This window comes from Prionailurus viverrinus, chromosome B3 (genome assembly GCF_022837055.1).
Source record: "Prionailurus viverrinus isolate Anna chromosome B3, UM_Priviv_1.0, whole genome shotgun sequence".
Taxonomy (NCBI): domain Eukaryota; kingdom Metazoa; phylum Chordata; class Mammalia; order Carnivora; family Felidae; genus Prionailurus; species Prionailurus viverrinus.
The window spans coordinates 1,554,433-1,575,452 of NC_062566.1; the positions used below are offsets into that span (position 1 = coordinate 1,554,433).

Genomic DNA, 21,020 nt, shown 5'->3' on the forward strand with positions numbered 1-21,020 from the left:
GGAAGGCTTGGGAACCCCTCTAACCTCCACTCTTCCGCGGGCATCTCCCACAGGGGAGCTGAGGCCTCCGTTTCTGACGAGTGTCGTTGGTCTCGGTGACAGGTGGGGAGAAGAGGGCCCTGTGCCTGGAGAGCAGACCGGCTCCCGGAAATGAAGAGGAGCTGCGCCCCGTGCCCGAGCTTCTCTGGCAGCAGTCCCTCCCTGAGGGGGGCCCCCGCTCCCGAGACGAGGTGCGGGACTTGGTCCGGGCCCCGCTGCCGCTGACGTGGAAGCGCTCCAGCCTGTGCGGTGAGGAGCAGGGCGGCGTCGAGGAGCCCCTGGGAGGGCGGGCGCCCCCCGTGGGTGAGGCGGGCCTGCCCTGGAACCCCGGGCCCCTGCCCAAGCCCCGGCGAGACCCGCGCCGGGCCAGCTCAGGCATGATCGACGTCAGGAGAAACCCGCTGTAGGCTGTGCGCAGAGCCCTCCCTGCAGGGAGGCTGAGCCCGCTCCCGGGCACGGTCAACCCCGTTCGCTTCGTGAAAGAGGGCCTTTAGCTCTCCCTCCAAATCCGGGTCCTGATCTTGACACAGCTGGGATCAGCGAACCTGGGCCACCAGCCCCAGTGGATCAGACTCCTGTTTTTTCATCTGTAAATTCCTGCCCCTCATTTCTTTGAGCTCCGGTACCGGATTGCCATCTTTTGGCTTGAGATTTCCCAAAAGGCAATTCTGGTCCCAGACCTGCGTGTGGGTGCCCACAGTGCTGGGGTTCAGCCGGTGCTGGACACACAACAGTGAGTGGCAACCGGGTTGTGTTTTAAATGGTCTTATGTATATGGTGGGAAGTGGGAAGCTTGGCATAGTTTTAGACTTTTGTAAAACCGTTTTATAATAAATGAGACTCTGAAGGGAAGAATGTGAGTTTTTACTTGGTTTGATTTACAAGACACGAGTCAGATTTGAGACCATGACAGGTGTGAAGGCTTTTTAGAGCCCCTGAGACAGGCCCAATTCAGAACTGTGGACCAGGCCTCTGTGTGACTCCGGTGCGTCTCCCCACTCACGGTGAGGACCGTTGGGCACTGGCTGAGTTTCAGAGCAGACCTGGGGATGTGGCTGCTCCAGGAACCACCAGAGCTCGGCCCTGGTGAGTAAGCAGAAATGCACTGGGTAGCAAGAGAGGACTTTATTATTATACGGGGAAGGCAAGAAATTTATTCTGTCTGCCACCGCCTTCAGCTTTGTGTGTGGTGCTTTAGTTCGCGAGCCCTGCCGGGATCTCCGGGGCCCAGCCTAACGGCAGCTTCATAAAGAACCCATGAAGGGGCTGGGGGGGGGGGGGGTCGACTGACTTGCCTTGGTCTCGGAGGGCAGGGCTGGAATGAGTGCCTGGTCTTACGGTTCCTGCCTGCTTCCTGACTCCCAGCCCCAGTGACACCACCTCCCTAAGGAGGGGTAGGGCTGGATTTCCGGGGAGGGAGTAAAGAATGTGACAGCTGACCACAAAGAGGCATGGGGACCAGGCTGACTGCAGCTTCCTCTTTTGAACTCTCTTGGCTCCACTGAGCCCTGGCAATTCCTGTTTCCGTGCAGCAAGCCCAGGGTTACGTGGGACAGAGAGCAGCCTGGAACTTCCAACCCGGAGAAGACCGCTCAGAACACGTCTTCTGTGCTGGGGACACGGTGGCTCCGGCCACGCTCCATAGTGTTTGAAGTTTTAAGTCCCCCGACTGGTTCCAGCCTCACTAGCTAATCAGCTTCTTCCGTGTGTAAGTTCTGCTGATGGGGCGTCTCCTGGAGAAGGCTCGGCTGAAAGGAGAGTCTTCTGTGGCCGGGAAAACATCCATATCCTCGTCTAGAGAAAGGCAGAAAGACTTAGTGGGCAGGAAGTCACTGAGGACAGAACAAAAGAAAACGGGCTTGAACTGGAGAGGCTACACCCGAAGACGGACTGACACCAGCACTGCCTGCAGGTTCTCGGGCTGCGTGAGCGCCCCCCACCCGTCAGCACTGACTGGACGGCAGTAAATAATGGAAAAAGCTAAGTACTGCAGTTTGAACTCCCTCAGCTGGGTTTGTACATTCTTTTTGGCTCAGAGTGTGGGGTTTATGCTGTTTCACGTGATTTATGTCTGAGTGTCAAGGGAGAGGAACCACCAAAGGCCCCCCACTCCTGCATTCCCCTTTAGTTCCAGGAGCCCTTTCTAACCCACGCACTCAGCAGACGCAAGCCACGGGGTCGAGGAAAGGGAAGCCTCGAGTCTGATCACGACAGCCAGTCCTCCATCTACCACAGTACAGAAGCGTGGAACCCGCTGTGGGAAAGCTGCCAGCATGCCGCCCACCCCTCTCCTCCACACGCTCCCGCCACACAGGATGTGGGATGTCCACATCTGTCACAGTTTCAAGAAGCTGAAGAAAACACATCAGGATCTGAGGCCTGCACTCAACTACACCATGGGGTTAGAACCATTCTTTGGGAAGAGCACGGGACCCTGCAGGGACGGTCCTCTGTCCGAGACCCCGGCCTTCCCTAGAACTCCTTCCCCAGACGGCCTGGCAGCCCCGAGCTGACCCCGGGGAGGCACCCAGCAGTCACTCCTCAGGACCTTCCGTGAACAATTACCTCTGGCATCGTTCCACCGAGAGGAAGGCGTTCTCCCCTGGAACAGCAGTGGAGACTGGGTCAGGGCCTGCAGCCCGCTGGCAGAGACGCCATTCCGCACGGCACAGCCGGGAGAAGGCGTGGAACCTACAGAGACGCAGGGTGAGCACGGCTCCGTGGTACCCCATGCCACGGGGCCCGGGCCTCTTCAAGGAGCAGCTCTGAGGCGCTCCCCCCAACCCCCAAAACCCACGGCGGCAGCCTCACCTGAAAAGAACACCTCGTCATCCCCCGTGGAGGGCAGGTACAGCACGCTCACGCCCGGAGACCGCTCCTCGCTCTTGCCGAGTTCTGGGTCTCCTCTCTGCCCATCACACGCTCTTTTTGCTTGACACTCCATTTCCTCCTCAGCAGGAAGGAGCCTCTTCCTGGAACCCAGCCCAAACTGTCCCCAGGAGTAGGCTTCCTCGGCCTTCGGCACACTGTCCCCGGGAGGCGAATGGTCGGGCAGCTGGCACACCCCCTCGAGCTCAAAATCCCCCAAGAGGGGAGTTCTGCTGATGCTGAGCTCCGGGCCTCGCTCCCTCCTCTCCGGCTCGAGTAGGGACACCCCTGCAGGGAGGTCAGCACTGACCTCGCTCCTCGAAGCAGAGCTGCTGCCCACTGCCCGCTTCCTGCGGGGCCAGTCTCTGATGGTGTCCGGAGTGGTCTTCCCGCTGTGCTTGGGAGACGGGGTCCAAGGAACACTGCCGTCTGTCTGAAACGGAGAGGGGGTGCTAGAGGGGCCGCGGGTGGGGGTACAGGACTGGCAGATGTACATCTGTCCCCCGCTCTTGCCAGGGGTGCTGTGTGAGGGGCGGAGGCAGGGGGGAGACACGTAGGTGGCTTCGGGTCTTCCTGAGGACCTGCCAGCCCGGGGCAGGCCAACACCAGGGAGGGAGCTCTCGTCGCCCTGGGAGCTCCCCGCCCTTCGTAGGGACTCAGCTTCGCACAGACAGCCGGGGTCAATCTTTCTGATGCGAAGCTTGGGCAGGCCAGAAGCTCGCATCTCCAGCTCTACCTCGTAGGTCTGCGGGCTGGCGGGGGCTTCTGGAAGCCGAGCTGACACCTGCAGATCCTCCAGCTGTGCGGCCGCCTGGCGCTGCCTTCTGTCTGCAGTGCAGCGCAGGTCGTAGGAAGGTGTCAGGGGAGAACCAGGCCCGCAGGAATGAGGGGATGGAAGAACCCCAGGGCTCGATGGAGAAGACTTCTCCTTGGCAACCATCGTCCTTGACTGCCTCTCTTCTCCCATCGGTGCCACATCACTTTTTAAGCCATCACTGCTGTCAAGCTGTGCTTTGTCCGGGAGAGTGAGATACTCTGTGTCACTCGCCATCAGCAGAGGAGAGGACAGACGCCAGTCCCTCCTGAAGCCAAGCCCAGGGTAGCTGTGTCTTTCAGGGGAAGACCGAAGAGAGAGGCTCACTTCCTTCTGGTCCTTTCCGGCATCTGTGCTGGCAGCTGGGTTGTCAGCTGGGGCCTCTCTAGGAGCAGCAGAGGCACTAGGCTGGTGCTCCAGGAAGCTGCTTGCAAGATCCGAGGGCTCTCTGCACCTTTTTCCAGTTTTAGAAGGGGGCAGAGGGGGTGCGGGGTCAGACTGGGCATTCTGCAGGATTCTGGGAGGAGTTGAGGGAGCAGGACAGGAGAGAGGTGAGGCTACATTGGGGGCTTTCCAGGGCTCCCTCCAGTCCATTTCTCTGGGGGAAGGAGAGTTCGTCGAAAATTTCCGAAATGGACTCTTCTTGGAAACCTTGCCTGAGGGAAAGGTGAAAGGCTTCTCTGGAGGAGGAGATGGGGGAGGCACCAGACTTGTCGTCCCCGGGCTCCCGGGGGTGGAGGAGGCTTTCTCCTTTCCTTTTTGTGCTAGCTCCCCTGCCTGGGAGGCCCCAGGGACACAGGGACGGTGGTGCTCCTGGTCCGGAGGCGTCTCTCCCCGCGCCCCTGAGGCTGCCGCTTGCGGAGAGGACCCGGCAGGACTCAGACCTGCGGTCCCGTTGGGGGCTGCGGGGCAGGGGGTGCTTTCTGGACTGGAGGTCACTGAGAGGGGCCAAGTAGAATTCCGCAGAAATCCAGCTGGCTGACCACCTGGCCTTCCGGGGGTTCTTGGGATCTTCTTTTCAAGAGGAGAGGTTCCTCCTTTAGCCAGGGAGCAGCCTTTCTGAGGAGTGACTTTTGGTTGAGATGGTGAGCCCCAGTCCTGTGAGGAGTCTTTTACGGACTCCTCAAACATGGCCTGTTTCACAGGGGTCACTTCGGTAGGGGGTTTCTGCCACCTTTCAGGGGTGCGCAGTGGAGTTCGTGGCATACGAGGGAACCGTCTCGGAGTCGCTTTAGAAGAGCTTGGAGATTTCCGGTTACTCTTCTTGGGAGTCTGTAAAGAAATGCTCATTTCAGTGCCTGAATGTCATCACCCATATGCTCTACAGAGCATCTGAGTCACCTCTAAGACGATCAGAAAGGCACACGGGAAATCCTTAACTTGGATTTCAGACAGTGGCACGTTTCAACTTCCAAAACATGATGCGCACTTTTCTTTTCCTAGCACTAAGCACCAAATCTGATCTTGGCCCTAAGACCAAGAATTTTCTTCAGATGCATACTACCGCTAAAACATGCTTCGCCTTCGATGGTGGATCACTCCACTACTGCCACGGTCTCTCCCACCGCACCGCTCCTGCTCCCTTCCTGAAGTAGCTTCTAGGTGTCACATCAGCTGCTGTTCACCTGCCTTCAACATGTACTTGCTACACACCCGTCATGTGCCAGGCCGTGGGGGGGGTGGGGGGGGTGGGGGGGTGGGAATGGAGTATAGAATATATGGATACATAAGGTCCAGCAACAAAGACGATGTCTCAGGAACGACACTACCCAGCAAAAAATCTCCCTTCTTTCGGGCAAAATGCAGTTAAACACTCCAACAGGTAAAGCAGGTCAGACACCCATTGTGATCATCTCAAGGGAATCCTGGTCTAGTGGGTATTTCACATTGAATGGGGTACAGAAAGATGGTAACAGTGTCACCTGCGCACCGACAGGGATGTGCGTGGGACAACACGTGTTGGCAGCACAAGAGAGGACTGTCTAACCCAGCTAGCCTGAAGGGGGGACAGGAACAGTGACTTAGGTCATTAAGAATGGGTATCAGCAGGTAAATGCAAAAGGTGAGAAAGCGGGGAAGAGGTAACTTTGGTGCCTTTTTAAAAAAAAAAAAAAATCTTTTTAACATTTGTTTATTATTGAGAGACAGAGACAGTGTGTGAGCAGGGGAGGGGCAGAGAGAGGGAGGCACAGAATCAGAAGCAGGCTCTGAGCTGTCTGCACAGAGCCCGACCCGGGGCTCGAACGCACAAACCGTGAGATCATGACCTGAGTCGAAGTCGGACGCTTAACCAACTGAGCCACCAGGTGCCCCTGGTGCCTTTGCTCTATCATTTTCTCTGCCTAAAATGAAAACCAGCAGCTGCATGCAGACCTACGTGCAGCCTGACGTCACTGGAAAGGTGGAGGACAGAGCAGAGGGAGAGTGGGGGCCAGAGCCAGCCGATGGAGGCCCATGCCCATCTGGAGAGGACTGAACCTGGTTCCGTAAATCTGTGGTCTTCAAACCCATCTCCATAGCTGTGTGTCCTCCCATAAACTCTAAGCAGTTTATTGGGTTTCCAAATAAAAATTATTTTGTAACATAAGGATTCCATTTTCAGAAAACCCTGTTTAACAACAGGTCTCTAGAGCTTTAAGCAAAGTGATGCAGTCAGAAAGCTCACTCCAGGGGGTGCCTGGGTGGCTCAGTCGGTTAAGCATCCAACTTCGGCTCAGGTCATGATCTCCCGGTTTGTGGGTTCAAGCCCCGCGTCGGGCTCTGTGCTGACAGCTCAGAGCCTGGAGCCTGCTTCGGATCCTGTGTCTCCCTCTCTCTCTGCCCCTCCCCACACTGTGCTCTCTCAAAAATAAATAAATGTAAAAAAACAAACAAACAAACAAAAAAAAAACGCGGCTCACTCTGGCCTCTGGGGGCAGGATGGACACTTGAGAGGGAAGAGGGAAAAGGCAGTTGAAATGTTCCAGGCAGAACTGGAATAGGGCAGAACTGCAGGGATGGAGAAAAGGGAATGGGTATAAATGGCTATGTCTGGGAGTGACTCAGGCTTCTCACGTGGATGACTGGATTGGGTGGGTAGTGTAAGGGCAACAGACGAATGATGCCTGTACATTTCAGGAAGATCTATACGTGGCGTATGATAAAAACGGTGGACGAAACCAAGAGACTAGATGAGATAATTTCTGTTTTCTCCTACCACCTTGGCCTCAGCCAAACTGCTGCCTTACATCCCTATATACCCAATAACCATTCATCTCGATCAACCCAACCACCCCCAAATACGTATTAACATCTACAGATCACCTGCTTTCTCGTCCCTAATGTTCTCAGTGGGTTTTTTGGGCCATGTTTGTTTCCCCCCCCCCCACCAAGACCACACTATTTTAAACATTATAGAAATGTTATACCTGATAAGCTGTAGGTATCTCAGAACCCAATGTGCTTCTTGGAGTCCTCTGAAGTCGAGCTGAACCCTTCTCAGAAGGACTGACCATCTCATGCAATGCCCCAAAAAGCAGGCTCTTGGGAGAACGAATACTTCGGTTTGGAGATTTTTCTCTTTGGTCTGCAAGTCAAAAACAGTAATTCTTTCTCAACTCCTGCCCTCCCAATACTAACAGAACAGCCACTCCATACAAGAAAACAATTTTTTTTCGAGCTACTGGAAGTGGGGGATCCCACCTAATTACGCCAGCAACCCCAATTATTGCTGCCAGCCCTTATGTGAGGCAAGTAAAAGAATTTAATTTGTAAATATAAAAACACATTATCTGATGATCCAAACTAATGATGGATGAAAGAATGAAGGACAAACAGGTATCCCCTTCCCCTAGGACCCGAGTGTAGAATGTGAACACATGGTGGAAATAACAGGTAATTTACCTGTTGAATGAATAAATTACCAAAAGGATAGTATGAATGACCAGCTGTAGGAATCCAAAGGAAGGACACTGTTAGTGAATGTCATGGATTGTCCATCACTCTAAACCTCTACTGAATATGCCTGTTCTACCGCTCCAATATCAAGAAAGAAAATGCCAAGTTTTATACTTCTTTTCTCAAAAATACTTCCCACCAAGTAGGCACACAACTAGGCGGTGGGCAAGTTACCTGACTTGTCTTGCTGGGATGAGTGAACTCTTTGCACACTTCGAGACTTGGGCTGAGACACAGAATAGAAGGAACCAGAATTTGTCCTGCTGAGTGACAACTGCTTGATTCGAGGACTTCGTCTCAAGCTTATTTCTACAAAACCAGAATCACAGTTAGTAACCAGGGAGAAACACAAGCTTTTTACATTTGCCTGTGTATGAAATGGGTAAAATTTATGTTATACCACATACAAGATGGACTGTCACAAATTACTGACCTTGAGACTTCTGAAGTGTAACAAAGTTACAAGGGGTAGGACATATGGCTCCAACAAAGTTCAGAAAAACCACTGACCTACCAGACTGTGACCTTTGGAAATCTCAAACTGCCACCCTTTTAACCATGATACTGGGTGAAAAAAGGGTTTATATAGTGTGACTTTTGCAAAAAATTTTTTAAATTTAAAAATTGCAGTTTTCATGTTTATGATAGATACGTACATTTGTGTAGAAACGACACCTGTAAGAGTATCAATGAAGCTAAAATGTTAAGTATTTCTGAGTTGTGGGATTACCAAGCAATTATTAAAAATTTGGCTTCTTGGGGGCGCCTGGGTGGCTCAGTCGGTTAAGCGTCTGGCTTCGGCTCAGGTCACGATCTCGTGGCTTGTGAGTTTGAGCCCCGCGTCGGGCTCTGTGCTGACAGCTCAGAGCCTGGAGCCTGTTTCAGATTCTGTGTCTCCCTCTCTCTGTGACCCTCCCCTGTTCATGCTCTGTCTCTCTGTCTCAAAAATAAATACATGTTAAAAAAATTTTTTTTTTAAATTTGACTTCTCTATATTTTTTGTTTTACTTTTCTGATTTTTCTACAATAAACAAATTACTTGAGTCATTAAAAACATGACTTTGTTTTTGGAAAAAACAAAATGTTTGCTTTTGGAAACCCCTGCATTACATGTACTTTAAAAAGAAGCCACGGCACTTTGTATCACCCCGTGTTAGCCCGTACCCTGACCTCTGTTCCTACTCTGTAAAAAGGTTTCTCCAGAAATTCCCTCAGGAAATTCTGTGTAAAAGACCATTTACTAATAAACATTTACTGATCTACACTGCAGGCCCAGAGCTGTCATAGTGTCTGCACAATAGCTTAGGACATGCTGAACAACACCACAAATAGAGGGTTTTCAAAGAAACTAGAGAAAACAGCACAAAACAAACATAGGTAATACCGTCTGCTCCTTTTTCTGGGGACTCTTCGACTATGTCAATATCAGGACCAGGCTCCGAGGACCTTAATGAATAACAAGCATAGGGATTATTTAGTATCACTCATGGTTCATGCACCATAAGCCTCACAAAGCAACAGAGACCACAGGGCTTAAGAGTACCAGTGTTGGCAAGCACTCTCATATACTTTACTGTTGCAAGTAAAATGGTTAGAAAACCTTTTTGGAAAGTGGTTTTACAACATAAAAATTAATTAAAAATATGCATGCCTTCTAACCCACCCATTTCTCTCCTTGCAATTTATCCTGTAGATAACTTGCACAAGTATGTAAAATCTGTACACAAATAATGTCAAGATGAAACCTTCCTGTTATTCCTGTTAAGTTCAGCTAAAAACCCTGGATGTTATATTAAAATGAACTACAGATTAAACAGTGACAAGAAGAGGCAGGTGGCTGGGGATCCCAGGACCCAAAGAGAGACAGGGCAGTGAGCTCCCAGAGAGTTCCCTTTTTGCTTCCTGGATCCTGGACTGGGTGCTGGGGAAATAGTCAACCCAAATATGCCAACAGGTACCAAAACTGCCCTAAGAAAAGTCAGCTTTCTCTAGCCAAAGAACCAGGAAAGGGGCAGCTTAGCACGACAAACTTTCAGACACTAACTACCATGGAAAACTGTGGCCCACCACACACATAGGCTGAGCCGAGATCCTAAACTTGCAGCCTGGCCCAGCAGTGATGATGACCCCTCCATGTAATGACAAATGCTTTTGCATTTTTGTTTTTTAATTTTTGAGACAGAAAGCAGGGGAGGGGCAGAGAGAGGGAGACAGAGGATCAGAAGCAGGCTCCGTGCTTACAGCAGAGAGCCGGATATGGGGCTTGAACTCATGAACCACAAGATCATGACCTGAGCCAACATCAGAAGTTTAACCGACTGAGCCACCCAGGTGCCCCGCGTGGGTTTTTTTTTTTTTTTTAAGTTTTTTATTTTTAGAGAGAAAGTGTGAGTATGTGAGGGGAGGAGCTGAGAGGGAGAGAATTTTTTTGAAGGTTTTTTAAAATGTTTATTTTGAGAGAGAGCATGTGCACAAGGGAGGGGCACAGAGAGAGAAAGAATCCCAAGCAGGTGGCACGGAGCCTGACGTGGGGCTTGAACACATAAACCATGAGATCATGAGCTCAGCCGAAACCAAGAGTCAGTTGCCTAAGTGACTGAGCCACCCAGACGCTCCGAGAGAGTCTTTAAGCAGGCTTTGCACTTAGTGCACAGCCCAACATGGGGCTTGATCTCAAAACCATGAGGTCCTGACCTGAGCCAAAATCAAGAAATCGGACAGTTAAATGACTGAGCCACCCAGATGCCATGAAGAATGGTTTTTAAAATTGTGCAGGGGAGGACTGGGTGGCTCAGTCAGCTGAGCACCAGACTCTTGACTTTGGCTCAGGTCGTGATCCCAGGATCTTGGGATCAAGCCCTGTGTGGGTGGCTGAGCGCAGAGCTTGCTTGGGTTTTCTCCCTCCTTCTTCTGCTCCTCCCCCATGTGTGAGCACATGCATACACACTCTCTGAAAAAAATTTTTTAAAAAGTTTATAATGGAAATGCAAGCTGGTGCAGCCACTCTGGAAAACAGTATGGAGGTTCCCAAAAAACTAAAAATAGAACTACCCTACAACCCAGCAGTTGCACTACTAGGCATTTATCCAAGGGATACAGGTGTGCTCTTTTGAAGGGACACATGCACCCCCGTGTTTATAGCAGCACTATCAACAATAGCCAAAGTATGGAAAGAGCCCAAATGTCCATCGATGGACAAATGAATAAAGATGTGGTATATATGTACAATGGAGTATTACTCGGCAATCAAAAAGAATGAAATCTTGCCATTTGCAACTACGTGAATGGAACTGGAGGGTATTATGCTAAGTGACATTAGTCAGAGAAAGACAAGTGTCATATGACTTCACTCATATGAGGACCTTAAGAGACAAAACATGAACATAAGGGAAGGGAAACAAAAATAACATAAAAACAGGGAGGGGGACAAAACAGAAGAGACTCTTAAATATGGAGAACAAACTGAGGGTTCCTGGAGGGGTTGTGGGAGGAGGGATGGGCTAAATGGGGAAGGGGCACTAAGGAATCTACTCCTGAAATCATTGTTGCACTAGATGCTAATTTGGATGTAAATTAAAAAAAAAATAAAACAAGTTAAAAAAAATTTTTTTTAATTAAAAAAAAAAAAGTTTATAAATGTGGAATACCCATTTGATGGACTGCTTCTCAGCAACCCCTCACCACCCCAAAAAGGAAGAAATATGGATACATACAACACCATGGACCAATCTCAAAAGAATTATGCCAAGTGAAAGAGGTGACGCAAAAGAGTGCATTCTGTACGATTCTCTAGCCCTCAGAATTTACAGAATGCTGAATACTCTTTAGTAACAAGACAGTTAAGACATCAGTCACAGGGGCTCCGAGAAGGTGGACAGTGGCCCACAAGATCATTAGCAAGGCTGTGTGACTACACAAAGTAGCTAGGCAAGGATGTTACTCACCTGCCCTTGATTTGTCTATGAAGAAGCCTTCTGGAGACTTGCTTATGTACTGGAGTCTCAGCCACACTCTTAGTCAGCAGTTTGTGATAACCTAAAATGTAAATTGCATCAATTTCATTTAACCTTATCAAGAAGTGGCAGCAAGGCAAAGCGAGCAGTCTGCAATTCTGTATGGCTTACTACTCACCTGGAGTGGTTTTTGTTTGTCTTTACCGGAGGGGCTCTTGATTGTTTTGGGGCTAACGTCTAACCATAGGACTTAATTTAACATGACACAACAGTCAATCAGCATTAGAGATTAAATAATAAGCTAGTGTAAAATACTGTAAAATTCTAATAAGCAATTCTGAAAAAAAAAATTTAATCAGGACTAATAAGTATCCATCTCACCAGTGCTTCTTATATTTATGATGAAATGATAGAGTATGAAAGTGCTGACATGCCACACAGATATTAAGATACTGAATAGCGAGAGCCATCTAGCCGCATGCATTTCCTCAGTGGGGTATGTAACCAAGCTGATCACGGGAGGACTAGTTTAGAGGGAATTAGAAGTGACCAGGAAGAGAAGTGATGTCGGCAGCAATGTGGTGTAAGAACCTCTGAAATAACTCTTCCACAAAAGGAACGAGAACACTGGGCAAAAATGGGCAAAATCAGCCTTTTCAGAACTCTGGAAATTAACTAGTTTGCAACAATCCATGGAGTATTTATCCAAGAAAAACAGTGAATCCCAATAACAACAGCCAAGTCCACAGAACTTTATCTTGCCCCAGCGCCCCCAGCCCTGTAGCCTTGAAAACCAACAGCCTGCAATCACTCTGCAGACCAACGGCCCAGGGGCCTGTGTGTGAACAGGGCCAAATGAGACTGGAGCTCCTCCAAAGCCCCATTCACAGATATCATTATCTGACCTGTCTGGCAGTTCCCCCGCAAAAGCAAAATCTCACGGGCTCAAGTAGTCTCTGTTTGACCTCAGGACTCACCCAGTATGAATGAGCTTTTTCCAGCGAGCACTTACTGAAACCAACCGGCAGCACTTGTGAACATCACAGCTGCCTAGGGGAGTGATAACAGCTGGGGCAAACAACAAGCTAACCAAAAGCGTAAAAGGAGAAACTAGGGAATGAGGTGCCTATGGAGGACTCAACAAACCTTCAACATATTCCTGGGACCTAAAACTCCATGCAATGCAGGGCTGTGTGCACGCCCAGGGTAAACCCAAGAAGGCCCTAAGCTGTCACCCACTGCTCACCTTGAGGCTCTAGAAAAGCAGAGAGAAATATACGCTGCCTGGCTGAGTACTGAAGAAATGAGCCAACGCACCAAAGGCCTCAGCAAAGGCTGAGAAACTTACTGGTTCCAGGCATCAAAGAAAATCTGTCCAATCATTAGCTGGAGCGCTAAGCTAAGTGAGCAGATGTCAGTGGCCACACATGACAGAATACAGACTTTAAAGAATTAGTTCAGGAAAGTCACCAAACAAAAGCAGTAACAATAACAACAAACACTGGAGGGGAGGGGAGAAGTCAGAAGTGCCTTATTATGTTACGTCCAGTTGTCAATAAAAAAAGAGACATGCAGGGGTGCCTGGGTGGCTCGGTCGGTTAAGTGTCCAGCTTCGGCTCAGGTCACGATCTCGTGGTCCGTGGGTTCGAGCCTTGCGTCAGGCTCTGTACTGACAGCTCAGAGCCTGAGCCCGTTTCAGATTCTGCGTGTGTGTCTGTCTGTCTCTACCCCCACTCGCACTCTCTCAAAAACAATCATTAAAAAAAAAAAAAAGAAAAGCGCTGAAAGGGCAAAGACTCAACCAAGAATTGAATATCCAGCAAAATTATTGTTCAAAATGAGGGAGAAATTAGCACATTCCCAGGTTAAAAACAAATTCCCCCCCACCCCCAAAAACAGAACTTTTCAGTAGCAGACCTGCCCCATGAGTAATACTAGAGGGGGTCCTTCAGGCTGAGAGCAAAGGGCACTCAAGAGTGAGGCAAATCCATGGGAAGAATCAAAGAGCACCAGGGAAGGAACTAGATAAATAAATACAACATACAGCACAGAAGCAGTTTCCGTTTGTAACTCTCTTCTCCTAGGAGTTGAAAAATAAAGTGATCATTATAAATTGATGTTGATGGGCATAGAGTGTACGAAGATGTAATGTGTATAACAACGGAGCACAAAGGAGGGGGTAGGAAACAGAACGGTATTTATAGAAGCAAAGTTTTTCAATACTGCTGAAATGAAGTTGGTATTAATCTGAATTAGGCTCTTAGAAGATAGGAATTGTAATCCCCAGAGGGAGTGATGTTACACTAAATAGTGCCATAAGAAGCTAGGGGTTGGTCTCTCCACCAAAACAGCTAGTAAACTGGCAGGGGAGTGGGGGGTGGGAAATGATCAGAATCAAGTATTTTGGAACTCTGGAACCCAAGGGGCTACTTGCAACAATGAGGGGCATGATTTATGCAAGGAAGATGCTGCGGATTTTTGGTAAGTGAACACCACGCATGAAGCTCTGATCTCCTTTCCCCAGCCTCACTGCAGCTGTGGGGAGAGGGGCCCACATTCTGGGAGCAGGTGGCTGGTGGTAGGGCAGACACCTTGTCCTCCAAACTTGGGGTTGTGTGGTTAATCTGATGGACCCCTGATGGGCGGGCGCAGACACTTGCTCTGGTTTTGGGACCTCCAGAAGGCAGCTGCATTTCCCAAGACGGCTATGGGAATATTTAAAGGGACAAGAATACTTTCTTGTTTTTCCCTTTTTAGAGTCAGACATTTAAGGAAATCTTGGTCAGGTTACTGACAAACCAGAGATAACAGAACAGAAACTTCGGTGACCACACACAATATGGACTACATGCGTTGCGGGTTTGGAAAACAGAGACAGCTGAAGTCCTCAATATGCAAAGAGGAGCAAACATCCAGGAGTGGAAGAATCTGATTTCCAAAGTTGCCACATTATAATAGTCAGAATATCTAATCTTCAATAAACAATTACAAAATATACAAAGGAACAGGGACATAGAGCCCATCCACGGGAAAAGAAGAATTTGATGGAGACCATCCCTAAGAAAACCCATCAGAATGGCTGGTCAAGGACAGTAAATCAAGTTTTCTAAATGTGCTCAATGACTCAAGAATATCACAAAGAAATAAAGAAATCAGTAAAACAATGTATGAACAAAATGAGACTGTCAACAAAGTGATAAAAATTATTAAAAGAAACCTAATTCTCAAACTAGTCCAAAAAATAAAAGAGGAAAAAAACTTCTAAATTCATTTGACAAGACCAGCATTACCCTGATACCAAAACCAAAGACACTACAAAAAACTGCAGCCCAGTATCTCTGATGAACAAAAATGCCAAAATCCTCAACAAAATATCAGCAAACCGAATCCAGCAATACATTAAAAAATCCCTCACCACAAGTATGATTTAATCCAAAGATGCAAGGGTGGTTCAATATTTGCAAAACAACGTGATTCTTCACATGAACAAGAGAAAGAATACAAACTGTACGATCGTCTCAATAGACACAGAAAAAACAATTTGACAAACCACAGCATCCATTTATGATAAAAACTCTCAACCAAGTAGGTTTAGAGGGAACATACCTCAAAGTAATAAGGCCATAGACGAAAAACCCACAGCTAACATCATACTCAATGGTGAAAGATGAGCTTTTCCTCTAAGATCAGGAAAAAGACAAGAGTATCAACCACTTTTATTCGACACAGTACCACTGGAACTCCTAGCTGTAGCAATCGAACAAGAAATAAAAGGCATCCAAATTGGTAAGGAAGAATTAAAACTGTCACTATTTTCAGATGACATGATACTGTACACAGAAAACCCTACAGATTCCACCAAAAAGCACTAGAACTGATAAATAAATTTAGTAAAGGTGCAGGATTGCAATTAATATACAGAAATCTGTTGCCTGTCTACACACTAGTAACAAAGTAGAAGAAAAAAAAAAAATCCCATTTACAACTGCACCAAAAAGAATAAAACTTAACCAAGGAGGTGAAAGACCTGTATTTTGACAAGTATAAAACACTGATAAAAGAAATTGAAGATGACACAAATAAATGGAAAGATATTCCATGCTAATGGATTTGAAGATTTAATATTGTTAAAATTTCCATACTACAAAAAGCAATCTACGGATTTAAGATAATCCCTATCAAAATACTAACAGCATCTTTCACAGAACTAGAACAAATACTAAAATTTGTATGGAACCACAAAAGATCCCAATTAGCCAAAGCAATCTTGATAACGAACAAATCTAGAGGTATCACAATCTGTGATTTCAAGAGATACTACAAAGCTATAATGAAAACAGTATGGTAGTGGCACAAAAATAGACACACAGATCAAAAGAATCAATACAGAGCCCAGAACTAAACCACTCTTATGTGGTAAATCTACAACAAAGGAAGCAAGAATATACAATGGGAAAAGAGTCTCTTCAATAAACGGTGCTGGGAAAACCGGATAGTTATGTGCAAAGGATGACACTGGACCACTTTCATACGCCATATACAAAAATAAAACGGATTAAAGACCTAAATGTGAGAACTGAAAGCATAAAAATCCTAGAAGAGAACACAGGCAGTAACTTGACATCAGCAACTTGTTTCTAGGTATGTCTCCTCAGGCAAGAGAAACAAAAGCTAAAAGAAACCTTTGGGACTACACTGAAATATAAAAAGCTTCTGCATAGCAGAGGAAACCAACAAAACGACAAGGGAACCCTACTGAATAAGAGAAGATATTTGCAAATGACATATCCAATAAGGGGTTGGTATCCCAAATACATAAAGAACTCATGCAAGTCAACACCAGAAAAATAATCCAATTAAAAAATGGGCAGAGGACCTGAACAGCTATTTCTCCAAAGACATGCAAATGGCCAACAGAGACATAAAAAGATGCTCAAACATCACTCATCATCAAGGAAACTGAAATCAGAACTACAATGATAGGTCACTTTACACTTGTCAGAATGGCTACTATCAAAACAAGAAATAACAAATGTTGGTGAGGATGTGGATAAAAGGGAACCCTTAGGAACTGTTGGTGGGAATACCAGCTGGTGCAGCCACTGGGGAAAACAGTATGAAGGTTCCTTTTTTTTTTTTTTTTGTAGAGGAAATTCTTGATTTTTTAATATATATATACATACATATCTTGATTCTAAACCTTATAGTTTTGGACTATTATTATTTTTTATTTAAATCCAGGTTAGTTAACATGTAGTGTAATAATGATTTCAGGAACAGAATTTAGTGATTCATCACTTACATGTAACACCCAGTGCTCATCCCAACAAGTGCCCTCCTTAATGCCAAATGACAGTTCATTTAAAAATTAACAACAGAATTATCATATAATTCACCAGTATAATTCCACTACTGGGTATCTATCCAAAGAAAATGATAACTGCTAATTCGAAAAGATATACACACACCTCTGTTTATTGCAACTTTACAATAGCCAAGATATGGAAGCAACCCAAATGCCCATTGATAGATGAATGGATAGAGAAGATGTGGCATATATACAATGGAATACCACTCAGCCATAAAAAAGAATGAGATCTTGACATTTGTGACAACATGAATGGCCCTAGAGGGTATTTTGCTAAGTGAACTAAGTCAGAGAAAGACAAATGCCATATGGTTTCACTTATATGTGGAACCTAAAAAAACAAAACCAGACTCCTCAATACATAGAACTGGTGGTCCCCAGAGGGGAGGTGCATGGGGGGGTGGGTGAAATAGATAAAGGGAATTAAGAGGTACAAACTTTCAGTTATAAAATAAACAGGTCACAGAGATTAGTATAGCACTCTACCCAATAAGAGCAGAATACACATTATTCTCAGGCACACACAGAACACTCTCCATTATAGGTCAAATGGTAGAGCATAAAATAAGTCTCAAATTTAATAAGACTAAAATACAAAGTTTGTTCTCCAACCACAATGGAGTGAAATTGGAAATTAACAACAGAAGGAATTTGGGAAACTCACAAATACATGAAGGTCAATGCACACATAGTCAATGGGCCAAAGAAGAAATCACAAGGGAAATTAGAAAATATGTTGAGATAATGACAATGAAAGCACAACACACCCAAACTTACAGGACACAGCTAAAGTAGTGCTTAGAAGGGAATTTGTACCTGTAATGCCTGTATTAAAAAACAAGATCTCAAATCAATAACCTAAACTAAATCTGAAAAGGTCAAAAAGATCAAACTAACATCAAAGCAAGTAGAAGGAAGGAAATGGTAAAGATTACATAGTAAATAAATGAAATCAAGAATTAAAAAACAACAGAAAAACCAATGAAACCAAAAGTCGGTTCTTTGAGAAGAACCATAAAACACCCAGTGCTTTTTAGTGAAGAATCAATAAACTCTACTCCCGTCTTTGTTAAATTGACAAATCTTTAACTAGACTGACCAAGAAAAGAGAGGGAAAACCCAAACTACTATGAAAGAGGGAACATTGCTACTGAGCTCGCAGAAATACAAATGACTATTAGGGAATACGGTGCACAACTGTGTAACAGTAAAACAGATAACCAAGAAGAAATGGACAAATTCCTACAAAGACACAAACACTGAAAACAGACTCAAGAAGAAAAAGAAAATCTGAATAAACCTGTATGTAACAAGTGAAAGGATGGAAGTAGTTATCAAAACCTTCCCACAAAGAAGTACTCAGGACTAGATGGCTTTACTGCTGACTTCTACCTAACATTTAAAAAACAATTAAATTGTTGGGGCGCCTGGGTGGCTCATCTGCCTTCGGCTCAGCTCATGATCTCATCGTTCGTGGATTGAAGCCCTGCATCAGCCTCTGTTCTCGCAGCTCGGAGCCTGGAGCCTGCTTCGGATTCTGTGTCTCCTTCTCTCTCTGCCCCTCCCCCCGTTCATGCTCTGTCTCCCGCTCATGCTCTCTCTCTCCCTCTCCCTCAAAATAAATACACATATAAAAAAGTTTAAAAACCAAATTGTTAAAATGCTGACACTACCCAAAGCAGTCTACATATTCAATGCAATCCCTATCAAAATAACACCAGCATTCTTCACAGAGCTAGAACAAACAATTCTAAAATGGTATGGAACCAGAAGAAGACCCCAAATAGCCAAAGTAATGTTAAAAAAGAAAACAAAAGCTGGAGGTATCACAATTCTGGACTTCAAGCTGTATTACAAAGCTGTGATTACCAAGACAGTATGGTACTGGCACCAAAACAGACACATAAATCAATGGAACAGAATAGAGAACCCAGAAATGGACCCACAAACGTATGGCCAACTAATCTCTGACAAAGCAGGAAAGAATATCCAATGGAATAAAGACGGTCTCTTCAGCAAGTGGTGCTGGGAAAACTGGACAGCGACATGCAGAAGAATGAACCTGGACCGCTTTCTTACACCATACACGAAAAGAAACTCAACATGGATGAGAGACCTAAATGTAAGATGGGAAACTATCAAAATCCTAGAGGAGAAAACAGGCAACACCTCTTTGACCTCAGCCATAGCAACCTCTTACAGACATGTCTCTGGAGGCAAGGGAAACAAAAGCAAAATTGAACTACTGCAAACTCATCAAGAAAACAGCTTCTACACAGCAAAGGAAACAACCAACAAAACAAAAAGGCAACTGATGGAAAAGGAGACAATATCTGCAAATGACATATCAGATAAAGGGTTAGTATCCAAAAATCCATAAAGAACTTATCAAACTCAACACCCAAAAAACAAATAATCCAGTGAAGAAACAGGCAAAAGACATGAACACTTTTCCAAAGAAGACATCCAGATAGCTACCAGATACATGAAAAGATGCTCAACATCACTCATCATCAGGGAAATACAAATCAAAACCACAATGAGATACCATCTCACACCTGTCAGGATGGCTAACGTTAACAACTCAGGCAATGACATGTGTTGGCAAGGATGCAGACAAAGGGCAACACTTTTGCACTGCGGTGGGAATGCAAACTGGTGTAGCCATTCTAACAGTAGGGAGGTTCCTCAAAAAATTAAAAATAGAACTACCCTAAGACCCAGCAATTTCACTACTAGGTATTTATCCAAAGAACACAAAAATGCTAATTCGAAGGGGCACAAGCACCCCAATGTTTATAGCAGCACTATCAACCAAAGCCAAGTTATGGAAAGAGCCCAAATGTCCATTGATTGATGAACAGATACAGAAGATGTGATATATATACACACAATGGAATATCACTCGGTGATCAAAAAGAATGAAATCTTGCCATTTGCAACAACATGGATGGAACTAGAGTGTATTATGCTGAGCGAAAGAGGCAAAGAAAGATAAATATATGACTTCACTCATGTGGAATTTAAGAAACAAAACGGGAAGAAAAGGAAAAATAAAAAGAGGAAGTGAGGCAAACCTTAAGAGACTCTTAAATAAAGAAAACTGAGGGTTGCTAGAGGGGTACTGGGTGTGGAGATGGGCTAAATGGGTGATGGGCATTAAGGAGAGCATTTGCTGGGATGAGCACTGGATGGTATATGTAAGTGAAGAATCACTAAATTATACTCCTGAAATCATTATTACACCATATGTTAGCTAAGTTGGATTTAAATAAAATTAAAAAAAAATTAACACCTTAATATATATGGTCAATTAACTTTTTTTAAAAGTTTATTTATTTTGAGAGTGAGCAAACAGGGGAGAAGCAGAGAGAGAGGGAGAAAGAATCCCAAACAGGCTCTGTGCTGTCAGCAGAGTCCAACGTAGGGCTTGATCTCATGAACCGTGAGATCATGACCTGAGCCAAAACCAAGAATCGGATGCTTAACCGACTGAGCCACTCAGGCACCCCTGGTCAATTGACTTTGACTAAGATGCCAAGACAATTCAATGAGGAAAGAAGCCATTTCAACTAATGGAACAACTGGATAGCCATATATGAGAGAACGATGTTGGGCTCCTATCTCACACAAAAGAATGCACAAAAGTTAACTCCAAATGGATCAAAGACTGAAACGTAACTGTTTAAAGTTAAAAGCGGATTCTGTTCGGTTTTTTTTTCCTAAGTTAGGACACCAAACGCATGAGCAATGACAAAAATTCACAAACTGCTTTCAAACGGACTTTACCAAAATTAAAAACTTTGTGTATCAAAGAGCACTATCAAGGAAAGTGAAAAGACAACCCCCAGACGAGGTAAAATATTCGCAAATCATGTATCTGATGAGGGCCCAATATCTAGAATACATAAAGAATTCTTATAATTCAACAGTAAAAAGACAACCCAATTAGAAAATGGGCTAAGATTTGAATAGACATTCTCTGAAGTAGATATACAAATGGCCAGCAGGCACAGGATAAGATGCTCAATACCAGTCATCA

At 45.7% G+C, this 21,020-nt stretch overlaps 2 protein-coding genes across 9 annotated transcripts in view; one reads left to right on the top strand and one right to left on the bottom strand.

Annotated features, from left to right (window-relative positions):
- The window catches only part of KIF7 (kinesin family member 7), a 28,208-nt gene extending 26,499 nt beyond the window's left edge, over window positions 1-1,709 (top strand). For all 7 annotated transcript variants that reach the window (XM_047862350.1, XM_047862354.1, XM_047862351.1 and 4 more), the window contains 2 exons: window positions 103-1,125; window positions 1,572-1,709. In XM_047862350.1, coding sequence (XP_047718306.1) covers window positions 103-446 — 344 coding nt within the window. In that variant the 3' untranslated portion in view covers window positions 447-1,125; window positions 1,572-1,709. The remainder of the gene's footprint in view (window positions 1-102; window positions 1,126-1,571) is intronic.
- Window positions 1,698-21,020, bottom strand: part of TICRR (TOPBP1 interacting checkpoint and replication regulator) — a 47,449-nt gene continuing 28,126 nt past the window's right edge. The window contains exons 16-23 of one of the 2 annotated variants that reach the window (XM_047862347.1): window positions 11,602-11,692; window positions 9,042-9,103; window positions 7,832-7,966; window positions 7,129-7,286; window positions 3,644-4,993; window positions 2,851-3,340; window positions 2,605-2,730; window positions 1,698-1,833 (exon numbers count right to left, since the gene is read on the bottom strand). In XM_047862347.1, the coding sequence (XP_047718303.1) occupies window positions 1,724-1,833; window positions 2,605-2,730; window positions 2,851-3,340; window positions 3,644-4,993; window positions 7,129-7,286; window positions 7,832-7,966; window positions 9,042-9,103; window positions 11,602-11,692 (2,522 nt within the window). In that variant the 3' untranslated portion in view covers window positions 1,698-1,723. Of the gene's footprint in view, window positions 1,834-2,604; window positions 2,731-2,850; window positions 4,994-7,128; window positions 7,287-7,831; window positions 7,967-9,041; window positions 9,104-11,601; window positions 11,693-21,020 lie in introns of both variants that reach the window. The other variant, XM_047862346.1, reaches the window with a different exon arrangement.